The 14061-nt window shown below is 43.2% G+C and overlaps 1 protein-coding gene across 2 annotated transcripts in view; it reads right to left on the reverse strand.

Moving 5' to 3' along the window:
* Positions 1–14061, reverse strand: part of DEPTOR (DEP domain containing MTOR interacting protein) — a 130473-nt gene that overhangs the window by 57405 nt on the left and 59007 nt on the right. For both annotated transcript variants that reach the window (XM_031439556.2, XM_010988416.3), the window contains one exon: positions 11079–11257. In XM_031439556.2, the coding sequence (XP_031295416.1) occupies positions 11079–11257 (179 nt within the window). The remainder of the gene's footprint in view (positions 1–11078; positions 11258–14061) is intronic.

The following is a 14061-nucleotide window of genomic DNA, read 5'->3' on the forward strand; positions in this document are numbered from 1 at the left end:
GGCAGTGTGCCAAGCTAAAAGCATTAGATTCACTGACTGCCTTCCAGCAAGGGCTGACCATGTGACACAGCTCCGGCCCATGTAGGCAGAAATTCCTGGGAGAGGCAACTTTTCCTCAATAAAAAGCAGTCTTGCTAGGTGACGCCCCATTGTTCTTTACCTCTGTCTGGTATAACTGAGAATGATGGAGCAGAGAGATGGATGGAACTCAGAACCACCTCTTACCAGCAGGAACCTCCCAGCTCAAGCATTTCACTTTTACTTCATTTTCTCTTACTTGAAGCTAAACACAATCCTGTTATAATTCTAAACTCAGAGACCTATAATCAAAGGCTCAAAAAACAAACTCTATTTATTTGTAGCCCACACCTTGTAACAGACTAGGCTTGACTCAGAAAGTCTTAACAGGTAGAAGATTAGCCTTCCAGCAACTCAGCTCTGATTCCCCTGTGACATGAACTGGTTATAGACAGTCCCTGCATCTCAATTTTTTCATCTGTGGAAAAGAAATTACAATAACTTCCTGTATCCAAAGCGAGTGAAATTAACGAACAGCTCTCTGGAAGACTGGGTTGCAATGATGCCCATGCACCATCAATAATACTGTGGTGCTGCCAGGAAAACCCCAAAGGATTCCATAAGGAAGCCTAGGAATTTAAGGAAGTGCTCCTGAATTTTGGGTCCTATACGGCATAAGCTCATTCTGAGCGAATAAAGAGAGTTCTTGAGACAGAGATCCAGTCCAAATGATGGCAGTCAACAATTTCTGACTTGTGGGAGTGTTAAAAAAATCAAAGGAAATATTTTTTAAAAATCAGAGGAAAGAGAAAACGTAACTATGAAATCACTGTGCTAAAGAAGAAAGAACTGTTGTCACCATTCTAGAAACTTGTGTGGCTGCCACCCAGGTTTATTTGTGTATCCAAACTGACACAGCAAAACAAAGATACCAAGACGCTTCCTGACACGAACTTTCAGGCATTTCAGCTGTTGGGGGACAAAGATCTCTGAGCTAAGGGGCTGAAAATGAAATACACACTCACCAAGATACCACCCTACCCTGTGCTGGTTTCAAAAAGGTACTAGAGCCGTGCTCTCCAGAACAGCTGACAAGCACTCGCAATGTGGTGAATCTGAAATTGAGATGAGCTGTAAGTGTAAAATACACACTGGATTTCGAAGCTGGAGTATGAAAAAAAAGAATGTAGTGTTAAAATCTCCAACTATGATTGTATTCCCATCAATATCCCCCTTTATCGAAAAAAAAGAATGTAAAATTAGCTGACTGCTATTTTTTCATACTGATTATATTTTGAAATAACATTTTGAAGATCATGAGTTAAAATATATTATTAAGGTTAATTTCACCTGCTTGTTTCTACTTTTTTTCACTGTGAAAATTGTATATTACATACATGGATGGCATCTGTGGCTTACATCCTATTTCCATTGGAAATGATATTGGTCTAGAGGCTGCTGTCCCATAGGAATAGATCAGCTAACCAACAAGTCCAACATCCTTTTAAGCGCAGCTCTTTGAGAGCCTTTTTTCCTAGAAGATAACTCTTATCCTGAGTTCCTGACAGCCAGTGGGTCAAGAGTTGTTATTTCTTTTTTTCCACCTCACATTCTCTCCCCTGTCCTAGTTCCCTCATTTTGATGAGTTAGTACGTTATGTTCCCACTCGACAGGAATCCCTGCTTGAGGTTATGTGCTCAGCGACCATGGAGGAGGACTTCAGAGACAGGAGTGGTTTCACGGTGGTCAAAACCAACACCCACCCCCTCTTCCGCTGGCATGATGGCTGTTGTCATTTCTGGGTTTTTTTGTTTTTTGGGGATTTTTTTGTTTTTTTGGCTAGGGGTGGAGGAGGGAACTAGGTTTAATTTAGTTATTTATTTTATGTTTATTTTGATGCAGGTACTGAGGATTAAACCCAGGACCTTGTGCATGCTACACACACACTCTGCCACTGAGCTATACCCTCCCCATCCCACCCCTGTTTTTCTCATTTCTAATCAGACCGAGGGAGTGGCTAAAATAAAGTGGAAAGATTATAGACTCATACGCAGGCCTTCCTTGGGTGGAAGGAGAGAGAGGAGGGAGTGGGCTCCTTGTTGGGACAGAGAAGAAAGTGAAGGGGAGCTTTTCAGAATAAAGCTAGGTAAGACGTTAGAGCCTTTATAATTTTTATGTTGATTTAAAAATAACATATATAAATAATTTTTACAAAAAATTACTCTCCAAATCAGACTAAAATGGGTTATGATATTAATAAACACATTTTTTCCCCAATGGTAATCAGGATATATGTGTGTGTGTGTATAGTCCCTTCTTAAATTTTAACTTAATACTGTTGTAATCACTCCATGGTGTCAACAGACTTTTGCTTGTTTATCCATTCCTGGCTGATGAGGGGAGGAGGGAGCAGGGAGGAGGCGGACAGAAAGAAGGAGCCTTTCCAAAGACCTACAGGCCCCGACACAAAAGACAACCCAGACACTGAGACCGGCGGACCAGCTAAGAGACAACTGAGTTAAAGGGAGCAGGGAAGAATCTCGAGCCAGAAGAGGCAGGTGGGAGAATTTCTAGAGGAAGAACCATGAGAGACAGCACTGTGGCGAAGACGAAATGGCTGTGAGAATAATCCTCACAGCTGCCCCAGGCCAGCCTGGCCCACACAGGAATCCCTGCCCAAATTTCCCAGCCTCCCAGCTGAGGAGGGGCTGACACGGGGAGCTAGTAAAAAGGTCTGTGATGGGAAAGAGCAAGGAGGCAGTTGTTCCTTAAAGGAGAGCCTCTTAACTGTTCGTCCCACCCCCAACCCCAGCCTCCCCTTGAGGGCTGCGGTCAAGCTCCCGTCCATCAGTACCCAGGACTGAACACTGCAGTGCTTCCTGACCAGGAGCGGGAGGGGCACAGCAGAATGGGCAGTCTGAGCTGTCCATTTCAACAGGAGATCCTGATATGTTGTTCTTTTAATAAATTTGAGACCCCAGCCTACACGCCTCTCCAAAAATGACCCAGCGGAGCCCTTAAATCACCACAGAAGGCCAGGCTGAGTACTTAAGAGGAGATTGCACACTCTCATATACTTCCACTGTGCGGAGATTGTGTGCTTGGATTTTATATCTTCCTTGGGCTGTGGTAAAAGTGTCACGTTGGGGCAAACTGAGGACTACACACCGCAGGGGCCACTGGCCGACAAGCCGTCGGGAGCGAGGCAGCAGTTGGCAGCGACACAGGCTTCAGAGCCAAACCCAGTCTGTATCTAGAGGATCAGTTTCTGCACATCTGACAAAAGTTATACTGATGTCAACTAAGGAGAGCAATATTTACAGCTATGACACTGTTCACAAAAGACCTCTGTTCTTTGCACATAATACCTTTCTTTTGGAAGATTACGTAAGATAAGGCATCTCTCATTCCCTTCAAACTTTCTAAAAGTCAAGGCTTACTGTAGCTCCGGACCTGCTGTCCTTGAATCAAAATCAACACTATATTGTGTGCCAAAGTGTTAGCCCCAGACCTTACCAAGGAACCTTGTTCCCTTATGTTTGCATTGCAACAGCCGTCTGGCTGTGTCCATTTTCCTTCCTTTTTGGATTTAGCTATAATAAAAAGCAAAACAGAGCCAAAGCACATCAGAGGGCATAGTAGGAAAATTCCCAGAAATTCTAAACTGAGAAGAAAAAGTTATAGTAAATAATGGCTGCTGATAAAGATGACACTTGATTGAAAGTTAGACTGAGAAAATATTCTACCCAGTCTTTACTTTTTTCTATTCATGGTTTAACATTTAGGAGCTAAGAATGATTATATTAATTGCAAATGCCTCAAAATTGTTATCTAAAGCAATAGGAATAATAATATCAAGTGAACTGAAGTGAGGGGAGGATTAAATGAACTAATAGTAAAGAATAGCCTGCCTGGGGGTTTTCGGCTGCCCAGCACTCACTTCCTTGTGGTAACAGAACTTTCAAAAAAAAATTTTTTTTTTTTTGGTGAAACAGTGCCCCTCCCCTACTTGGTGAGTCTGTCAGTCGAAGGGCCCTGCCCTCCAGCGGAGGGGGGCTCAATAGGTGGGCATGTGACCCAGGCTCAGCCAATCAGAGTTGCTGTCTAGAGTTTAGCCTCCTGAGAGAGGGACAGCGTAGGCAGGAAGCTGACTTCTCAGCTGTAGGTGGCTGGAAGGGATTGCCCTTTGGTCACTGGCTCCTGGCACCTGGATCCCCAGGAGCTGCTCTGGTTCTTCTCCAGGCTGCCTGGTTTTTCAGCGTTTAACTGCCAGCTAGCTCTGCGGAATAACTGAAGCAAATGATGATGATTGAGGCTGCTTATATTCAAAGGACTCAAGCTGGTATACATACCTGGCATGTGGCGAATCCTCAAAAAGTGGTCGCTATTGTCATCATTTTTTACCAAGTAAGTAACGCATAAATGCCAAGCCATGGGGGATACAGAGATGAGAAAACAAATTCTCTGTCCTCAAAGCACGTACAGTCTAGCCAGGGAAAAGAAAGACTACGATATAGATATTTTCCATCTGTAATGGAAAAATCTTCATTTCGTTGGTGGCAAGGAGTTACCAAAGGCAAAAAGTAAAGAATGTGAGTAGAACAGCCTTGATTGTTGGGCCAAATGATGTCCTTCAAAGTCCAAGGATCCCCATTTCTGGGCTCTCAGCTGTGATCCCTCAACAGATAAAGTACATTCCTTACTGGGTGTGTTTTGCCTAACAAACTAATAGCCCTAGGTAATGCCTAATCTCACGATAGCTCAGGCTCGCTTGTTTCAGCCCACCTTATCAGAATCATAAACCCCACCGCCCTTTGTGGACTCTAAACCTCTTATTCCTACAACCAATCAGAGACCCGCACACAAGCCGATCAGGCACCTTGTGACCCTACCTCTAAAAGACCCCAGTAACCTGTCTTCAGGGCTCACACAGGCACCCCTCACCTGTGTGGCTCACTGTTGTCTGTGGCAGTGTACCCCAAATAAATTCCTTTTCTATTCTCATACTTTATCTCTCTTCTAAACTCTTCTACCAACCTGTGTGTCACCATGTTACTGACTGGCCGCCCCACTGTGTCCCGCAACATTGATGGAGAAGAAGGGAGGGCAGGTTGCCATTAACAAAGCCTCGTTCCTTGTCCTGACTTTAGTCAGGTTCCTGTGAGCCCTCTTTTCAACCAGGCCTTGACCTTGCCCCCTAACCCTGTGGTAATAGAACTTTCAAATAAATTTTTTTTTTTTTGGTGGAAAAGTGCCCCTCTCCCACTCGGTGAGTCTGCCAGTCAAAAGGCCTTGCCCATCCAGGGTGTCAGGAGGTGCGCATGTGACCCAGGCTCAGCCAGACTTGGCCGGCCTAACCCAGTCTTAGCAAAAAATCCTGAAGTCACTTTGGTGAGAATCCCCCGACTCGTGATATCTGGTCATTCTTGTTATTCGATCAAGTTTCTCTTCCTCTGATTTTGATGTATGAGTTCTTTGCCTCAGAATCCCCCTACCCTTGGTGTCTCCCATTAATAAGTGTTCATCCACTGACACCCTCACCCTGTTCCATGGGTATAAATCTCCACTTATCCTTGCTGTACTCAAGACTCAAGCCCCATCTCCCTCCCCTACACAGTATTCCTACTGCAGCAGTCTTCCTTACTGTTTTAACAAGTGTCAGAATAACATTTTTCTTTTTGGGGGTTATTTACTTGTTTCTTTGTTTGTTTATTTAAATGGAGGTACTGGGGATTGAACCCAGGACCTTGTGCATGCTAAGCACTCACTCTACCACTGAGCTATACCCTCTCCTCCTTCAGAATAACTTTTTTCTGTAATATCATATGGTCTCGGGTAAATTGCAATCTTGCCTTTAGCCTCAATCATCAGTGTCTTCTCCCTCCCATCCTCCCCTCCCTCTTTCTTTGTCTTTGGCAAGGCTGGTCCAGGCTTAGGCTGAACTCTGTCAGTGACCTTAATTACTGAGAATGTAGGGTTCATTCCCGTCTGGATCTGGCATCTCGCTTCCTTTGCAGCAGATCCCAGGTTCTCTTTTCAGGGCTACCAGAGAGGCTGCCTCAGCCACAAGGATGGCATCACCAAAACTACCCTCGAGCAGCTGGGAGGATTAAAAATATAATATTTGGAAAACTGCTTTGCGTGTTGCGAAATGTTATACAAATATATTTTTAAAACAAAAGACAAAGAAAGAGGGCTTGATGAAGTGTTGAAATTGTTAAGGTGCTCTGACTAAATCTTTGAAAGAGGAAATTACACGCCTGGACATAGCAGCAGTAGCCTGATTATCCAGGGTCAGCTGCTGCAGCTGTGAGCAATTTACCCACGTGACTATCTGGCATCTATCTCCCTCCGTTTAAGGATAAGATAGCTGGATAGCAGCTCAGGCAGTGGAGGGAGGTATTTATGTGAGTAGAGAAATGTGTTCATCACATTTGAAAAGGTCACACAAAAATCTCAAGGTACATGGTCACTGTTTGTGAAAAGGGAATCTTGTATATTTTATGAGTTAACAATTATTATAGTTGCAATATCTGACAGGCTGTGTGAGCTGATACAATAAAAGTTTTTTTTCCCCTCCAGTCTAGCGGAGCTTATAATTAGCATCCACTCTTCTTCAGTGATTAAGAGTCAGATTGCCTGGATGTGAATCTTGAATCTACCATTTACTAGCTTTCGTCTTCAAGTTACTTAACCTCATTTTAAAAATGAGAAGAATTATGATGCCTACCTCATAGAGTTATGGAGAGGAATAAACGAGTAAATGAGAACAGTGTCTGACATTTAATAAGGACTCTACATTTTAATTCTTATTTAGAATTGATCAGATCAAGTACAATAGCTGGCATTTGAGGGCCATAAGAGGTAGACTCTGCTAAAAGCTTTTGCCCACTGTTATCATTTAATCCTCACAGCAGCTCTGTGCAAGAAAGAGTTATCTTTGCAGTCCTGATGCAGAGAGGCTTGCTCACGTGGCTGGCTCATGGCTAGCATCTGGGAACTTAGCTTTTGGAAGGTTACTCACTGATAAGGCAACTTTGCTTACCTGGGGCCCTGAATTCTGCCCTACCAGCCTGCCTAGATTGTTTGCACAAACACTGTGATTGATGGAGAGCACGTGCTAGCCTTCTGAGTGTCTGGTGGTTGCAGCTGCCCGGGCAGGCAGAGTGTACCTCTATGCGCAGTCCCCAAGACAAATCTCACACTCTGAGTCTCAGGCTTCCTCTCTTCTCCCTCCCAGGGCCACACGGAACTGGTTCCTTCCTCCAGCAAGGACATGCAGTAAACACATGCGGAATACCTGCCCAGGGAAGCCCACAAGACTCAAGAGTGCAACCTCATAGAGGTATACTCTGAGATGCTGCCAAGGTCACTCGCTAGGTGAAGGAGCTGGGATGTAAATCCTGTCTGTCTCCCTCCAAAGACCATGTTCATTCCACAAGGCCAGCCAGGCAGCCACACCCGATCACACACATCCTAGACAAAGGGAAACTGCTTTCTAAGGCACAACGCCTAGTAGCTACTGAGCTATGCAACCTTGGGAAAGTATCTCAAAGGCTTTGAATCCTAGATTTCTTCCCTGTAAAACTATAATAATAATAATAACAATAACAAAGTCATAGAATTGCTGTGAGGATTTAATAGGATTACAGGTAAAATACACCATATATGTGAAGCATGTATATATTAAATACACAATATATTAAAATCTATAAAGTATTTAGCCCAGTGCTTGATACATGGTAAACCTCAATAAATGAAAAAGCTAGATAACCATATACATACATGGTCAACGTATATACCTTTGCACAAATATGTACATATATACATGCATGCATATTTATATAAATACATATGCATTTGCATGTAAGTTAATCACTCATCTGACAAGTTCTGTCTTGATTACAGAGCACCATTCACCACTCATAAATGAAGCTAGTTAGGATTTTGTAAGTGGGTCTGAGTTTTATACCCACTGGTTCCAAGCTAGGAAATCACTTCTATCCAGAAACCTTCTGCTCAAAGGCTAAAGGCTGTCTTTCTTTAATGTGTAACCTGTGAAATTAATTATTAGCTGGACAATTCAGAGCTTTGCTTAAGACACTAGCTGGTATCTATCATTAACTCGAACGTACACATACATGTTGGCCATACTTTCATAAATCAAAGTTAGAATCTGTGATTGAGCAATGACCTTCTGTGCTGCGAAACTGGAACTCTCTTGGAAACTCTGACTTCAGTATATAGAGAATATTCAATCCTCCGAAAACCATGGAAAGCAGACTTCTGTGGTTAAGCCTTGCTATCCATGATACCTTATTTTATTCCTTCCTTCGCAACTTGAGGGCATTTACGTTTACAGCTTTATGAAATTACACTGTAATTAAAGTGTAATTACTCTCTCTTTGGAAATCATTTGGAAACAATTCGTGGCATCCTCTTTCTTCTCTCTGAAGTCGAGATGTACAGTGTCAGTCAGTAAATTGTAGTATAAAAAGCTGGTTTTCTTCTAGACCTTGGTATCACCAAGTGTTCTGTCTGGAGCAAAGACGGCAGAACTAACTCTAACCCAAACACACCATTTTTCACTGTGGAAAGCCCCAGTCCCTCTAGCCAATTCTGAGTTCATTTTTTAGCAACAATATCCATTTGGACATTACTACCTGAGTGGCCTCAGACAAATTACTTAACCTATTAGTGCGTTAGTTTCCTTATCTGTAAAAGGAGATAATAAAAAAAACCTGCCCTATAGTTAACGATACTATTACCGTACACTTAGAAATTTAAGAGGATTGATCTCGTGGTAGGTGCTCTGACCAAAATAAAATAAATTTAACAACAACAACAACTAGAATATCTGCCTCAAAGAGTTTAAAAGATTTCAATAAGCTAGTGGGTGCAAAATCACTAAAACAGTGCCTGGCACATGGTGCAAAATAAACAAACAAACAAGTAAAACATATCGTGCATCTTCTACGGCTATCTAACGGCTTCCATGTTCATTTTATAATCCCTACAAGACATAGGCTGTTTAAGGTCGGGAACCACACACAGGCATTTAACTCTTCTATCCACCTGCCAGACCCCAGTCAGTAGCCCGGCAGCAGACCCGCCAGGCCATCCATAAACAGTTGTGAGTGTGACTGTGGCAGAGTTACACAGGAGAAAATACCCCGGCAGATACTGCGAGGCTTGAGTGCCTCTCGGACCAATGCTACTAGATCAGTGGCTTTCAAAATATTTGACCCCAAAGCACAGTAACAAATTTTCTGTTGCAAATCAAGGCACACATGACTATGACCATATGATTATATAGTGAATATCTAAGATAAACATTTTGCAAAACAATCCTTAACCTCACTACATACAATAAGCTCTGAAATTTTCTATTCTAGTTAAATACAATCTCAAACTTCAAAATATATTCAAATTACTTGGGGTTATGCTAAAATGTAGATCAGACTCAGCAGGACTTGAGTTGGCTCAGAGATTCCACATTTCTACTATGCTCCTAGGTGACACTCTGGGTCCACGGACCACACTTTGAGTAGTAAGAGTCTACTCTAGTCTAGTTTAAAAAAAAATGTATTTTTAATGCTGAGAATGGCTCACTAAACTTTTTTCACTAAAGGGTGTTTGTAAAATACTGCTCCAAATAATTTAGAAACTTTCAAATCTGTAATTCCATTGTTGTCTTCCTAACCCTGGGATAGAAATTCTAGGCCTGTGTAGAAGTGGGGGTGGGGAATTTACAGTAAGAATTGGTCAAGTACTACCTTCATACTGATTCATAGGCTGAAATGCTTATCTGGTTCCCAGCCCTTTCCTCACTGTTCTAAGCCTGCACCTTGCAGCTATATTAATAAATTGATTGAGTACTTGTTAAGAGCAGAGCATCAAACTGCTTTACATCTATCTCGTTTATTCCTACAGTCACCCTATGTAGGTATGCCCATTTTACAGACGAGAGAAGGTAAGTGGCTAATAACTGGTAGAGCTGGGATTCCAGAGCCTATGTTCTGGTGACAGCCAGCCTCACAAGAACTGAGATGGCTCCAGTGATCCTTGCCTCCTGGCATGCACACCCTTTAAGAGTATGCTCTTACACTGAATAGGACTGACCTGGTAACAAATAGGGTATTGAAGAAGTGACAATGTGTGACTTCTAAGGCTCAGTTAGAAGACATTGTGGCTCTGTCTTGCATTCTCCTGGGTCCCGCCCTCTGAAAGAAGTCAGGTGGCCATGTCATGAGAATCGTCAAGCAGCCTTATGGAGAAGTCACATTAGCAATGGACAGAAGCTTCCTGCCAACAGCCAGCACCTACTTGGCAGGCATGCAAGTGAGCCATCATGGAAGCAAACCCTCCAGCCTGTCAAGCCTTCACGTGACTATAGCCCCAGCCAATATCTTGATTGCAACCTCGTAAGAGACCCCCAGCCAAACCACCTGCTACGCCTCTCCCAAATTCCTGACCCACAGAAACGGTATGCGATAATAAACGTTTATTAATGTTTTATACCATTAAGTTTTAGGGTAATTTCTTATGCAGCAATAGATAACTCATATAGAGTTCTTAAACATGTTATATTGCATTATTATGATTCAGCCCCCAAAAAAGTAAAACTTGGATGAAGGCTTTTTGGATATGTCTTCACTATGGCAGCCTGAACCAGAATTCAGCAAATTTTCATTCCCCTAATGCACCCAACCTTGCAAGAGTCATCTACTTTCCAGCCAGATTCGATCAGATGACCTGCTGTAGCCAGTTGAATATAAGAGCTATTACGTGAAATACACTCACACAGAAGTTTCTGGAGACACTTCAAGAACTGGCCTGCCTTCTCAAGCTTTGGTACAAACAATACATTCCAGAGAATGGATGTTCCTTTTGTCTGAGTCCCAGAACGATAAGGCATGAAACACATACCTGACCCTGACCCTGACCCCAGCTTGGAGACGAGCCAATCTGAGCCCCAACTGAGCCACGAATGAGAAATAAAAGCTCGCGGTGGTAAACCCAAGGTTTCAGGTGTGGCGGAGGCTGACCCACGCACTCACCATGCTGTATGATGCCGTGTTCCATGAGCCGGTGGCAAAGCTGTTCTGCCTCTTTCCTCGTGGTGGCCTCACCCTCCTGAACCAGCCAATCCAGGAATTCAGACGCCATGAAGGTGCGCTCATACTTCACCCCCTCCTCTTCCCTGGGCTGCAGGAGTGTGTTTTCAGGGCTCATCAGCCTGGGAGGAAAGAAGGAAAAAACAAAAACAAAAACCTATACTTACCGGTGAGGAGCGGGAGGAGGGGAGGGGAAAGTTAAGGGTAGGGGGTCACAAGATGCAAAACACCATGTAATAAAATAAATAAGCTACGAGGCTATATTGTACAGCACAGGGAATACAGCCAACATTTTATAGAAACTTTAAATGGAGTATAATTTGTAAAAATTCTGAACTCTATGTTGTACACCTGAAACTAATATAATATTGTAAATCAATCATACTTCAATTTAAAAAAAAAAAGAAGGAAAAAGAATAAGAAATCTACACAAAAGGAGAATCACTCATGTGAACTCCTACACCACAGGCTTCTGTGAAGTATCACAGCAAAGCTGTCAGACAGACAGACGTGGCTGTCCTGTGCTGCCCCAGATGGAAGTGTGAAGAGGAGTTGCTTCAGAAATGAACGAGGTGCATGTTCTCCTGGTGATTGGAAAAAAAACTGAAAATGCAATCCAAAACTCTAGCATTAGCAAACTGTATTCAGTGTAGCCATCTTGAAAGGGAGTTACTGACTGAAGCCCACTCTACCTTTCTAAACAAAGTCCAGTATTTCTTTCCTAAAGCCATTATTCCACTTCCCAAGTCACCATGCTAGTAAGACTGCCTGCTATGGACTGAATGCGTGTATCTTCCCAACATTTGTGTCCTGAAACGCTGAAACCCAGTGTGACAGTATTAGGAGATGGGCCTTCGGGAGATGATTATTTCAGGAGAGTGGAGCCCTGTTGTGGAGGAAGAAATTTTCCTCTACCCTTCTAGGTTCTTCTGTCTGGTCAAAGCATTACATTGACGTGAGACAGATTAACAGGAGAAAATCACTAAAAGTTTAATAGCATGTGTACATGGGAGGGACTCAGAAAAACTGAGTAACTCACCAAACTGCCAGAAACCCTCACCTTAATACCATCTTCAGCTGAAGACAAGAGGATGTTGGGGGCAGTGGTCCAGGACTTCAAAGGGGAGGAAGGCAATTTATATGAAGATGTAAAAGCAAATGTTTGGTAAATAAACGTTTGCTGTGTCATGCAGAGACAATGGGGCACGGAGAGGAATTTTAACAAACAAACCTTGCTGGGTTCCTCCCTGTCCACCACAACCTAGCTCATACTACAGTTATCTATGGTGATAGCTCCCTTCCTGGAACAGGTCCTCTTATCTAAATTTTTTTAGGCATTTAGGAGAAAGGTCAAAGTTTCTTCCCAAGTCTTTTGGGCCTTGACTGTTTTCAGCTCGAAATTATCCATGTACCAAAGAGACATTCTGAGGTAGCAAATTCTGTTCTGCTACATGATGAGATGGCTGCCCTTACAAGAAGGGACAGAAGAGAGCTTGCTTCCTCTTTCTCTCTCTGTGAGGACACATTGTGAAGACATCTGTAAACCAAGGAAAGAGCTCTCACCAGACACCAGGTCTGCTGGCGCCTTGATCTTGGACTTCCCAGCCACCAGACAGTGAGAAATCCATCTGGTCTACAGTATTTTTGTTAAAGCAGCCCAAACTGACTAAGACAGCCACATAAAAGTCACTCCACAATCCCCCCAACCCCACAGGGCCTGTCTCACACCTACCTTCCCAAGCCTTCTTCAACTCCTCCAGCTTCTGTCCTCACCACTCCTCCGAACTAGCTCCCCCTAGGGCCACAAGCACTCTCCCTTGCAGCCATATGTGATGGACATCTTGCAGGTCCCCATTTTGGTTGACATTAATAGCATGAGATGTTAGAAGGAAGTCATACTGTCCTCATTCTCCTCTTGTCCCTCAGTGCCTGCCTCTTTCTCAGTGACCAGTGGGTTGACTAAAGTCATCTCTGTGGACTTTAAGAGCTGGAATCCCTCAAGATTCAGTTCCCCAAATATCTCTTTTCTCATTCCATTGTCTCTCAGGTAAGTTATTTTATCCCAATCCTGGCTTCAATTACCATCCATGCTTCAAGGATTCCCAATGTGTGTCCCTATTTTCTCAACCCCAGACCTTTGTATCCACATAGACATCTCAAAGACAACTCAAAATCAACAAGCACAAAACGGAACTCAGGTTCTTCCCCCCACACCCAGCCCTGTGCCAGCAAGTACTTCCACCATGCAGCCGGAAAACAAGGCTTCATCCATGATGTCTCTGTCTTTCTTGACCCAGTCTGCATACGAACTGAATTTTACCTCCCAGATAGGTCTCATATATGTCTAGGTCTTCCCATCTCTGGTGCTGCCACTGCCTTAGACCAAAAATTCCAACACCTTTAACCTAGACCATTATGGTGGATTCTTAATTGGACTACACTATGCACCCACTCTTGTTCCCAACCCAACCTCAAGTACCCAAGTCCAGACATAGTCCAGACATGGTTATGTCATGCCCCTCTTGAAGATGTACTTTAATGGCTTCTCATTGCTTTTAGGCTAAAGACCAGAACCCTTTACATGGCCTATAATGTATGCATGACCCTGCCCCTGTTCCCTTAGGACCATTCTCACCTCTGATCCCTGTGTACTCCAGAGATGCTGGCCTTCTTTCAGTTCCTCAAACATATTATGCCACATCTACCACAGGGCCTTTGAATATGTCATTCCCAAAGCTGGAATGCTTTCCCCAACTTCTCTCCACTATTCCTTTACTCCTCAAGCCTACTAAAGTCCTTAGTCTTTGTATTTCAGTTATTGTTAGGTCTCCATTAAGCCATCTCATTGCTCCTTATACAGTGTGCGTAATTATCAGATTAAAGACTACCTTCCCTACTCAATTATAAGTTCCAACAAGATAGACAA

Source organism: Camelus dromedarius, chromosome 20, assembly GCF_036321535.1.
Source record: "Camelus dromedarius isolate mCamDro1 chromosome 20, mCamDro1.pat, whole genome shotgun sequence".
Taxonomy (NCBI): domain Eukaryota; kingdom Metazoa; phylum Chordata; class Mammalia; order Artiodactyla; family Camelidae; genus Camelus; species Camelus dromedarius.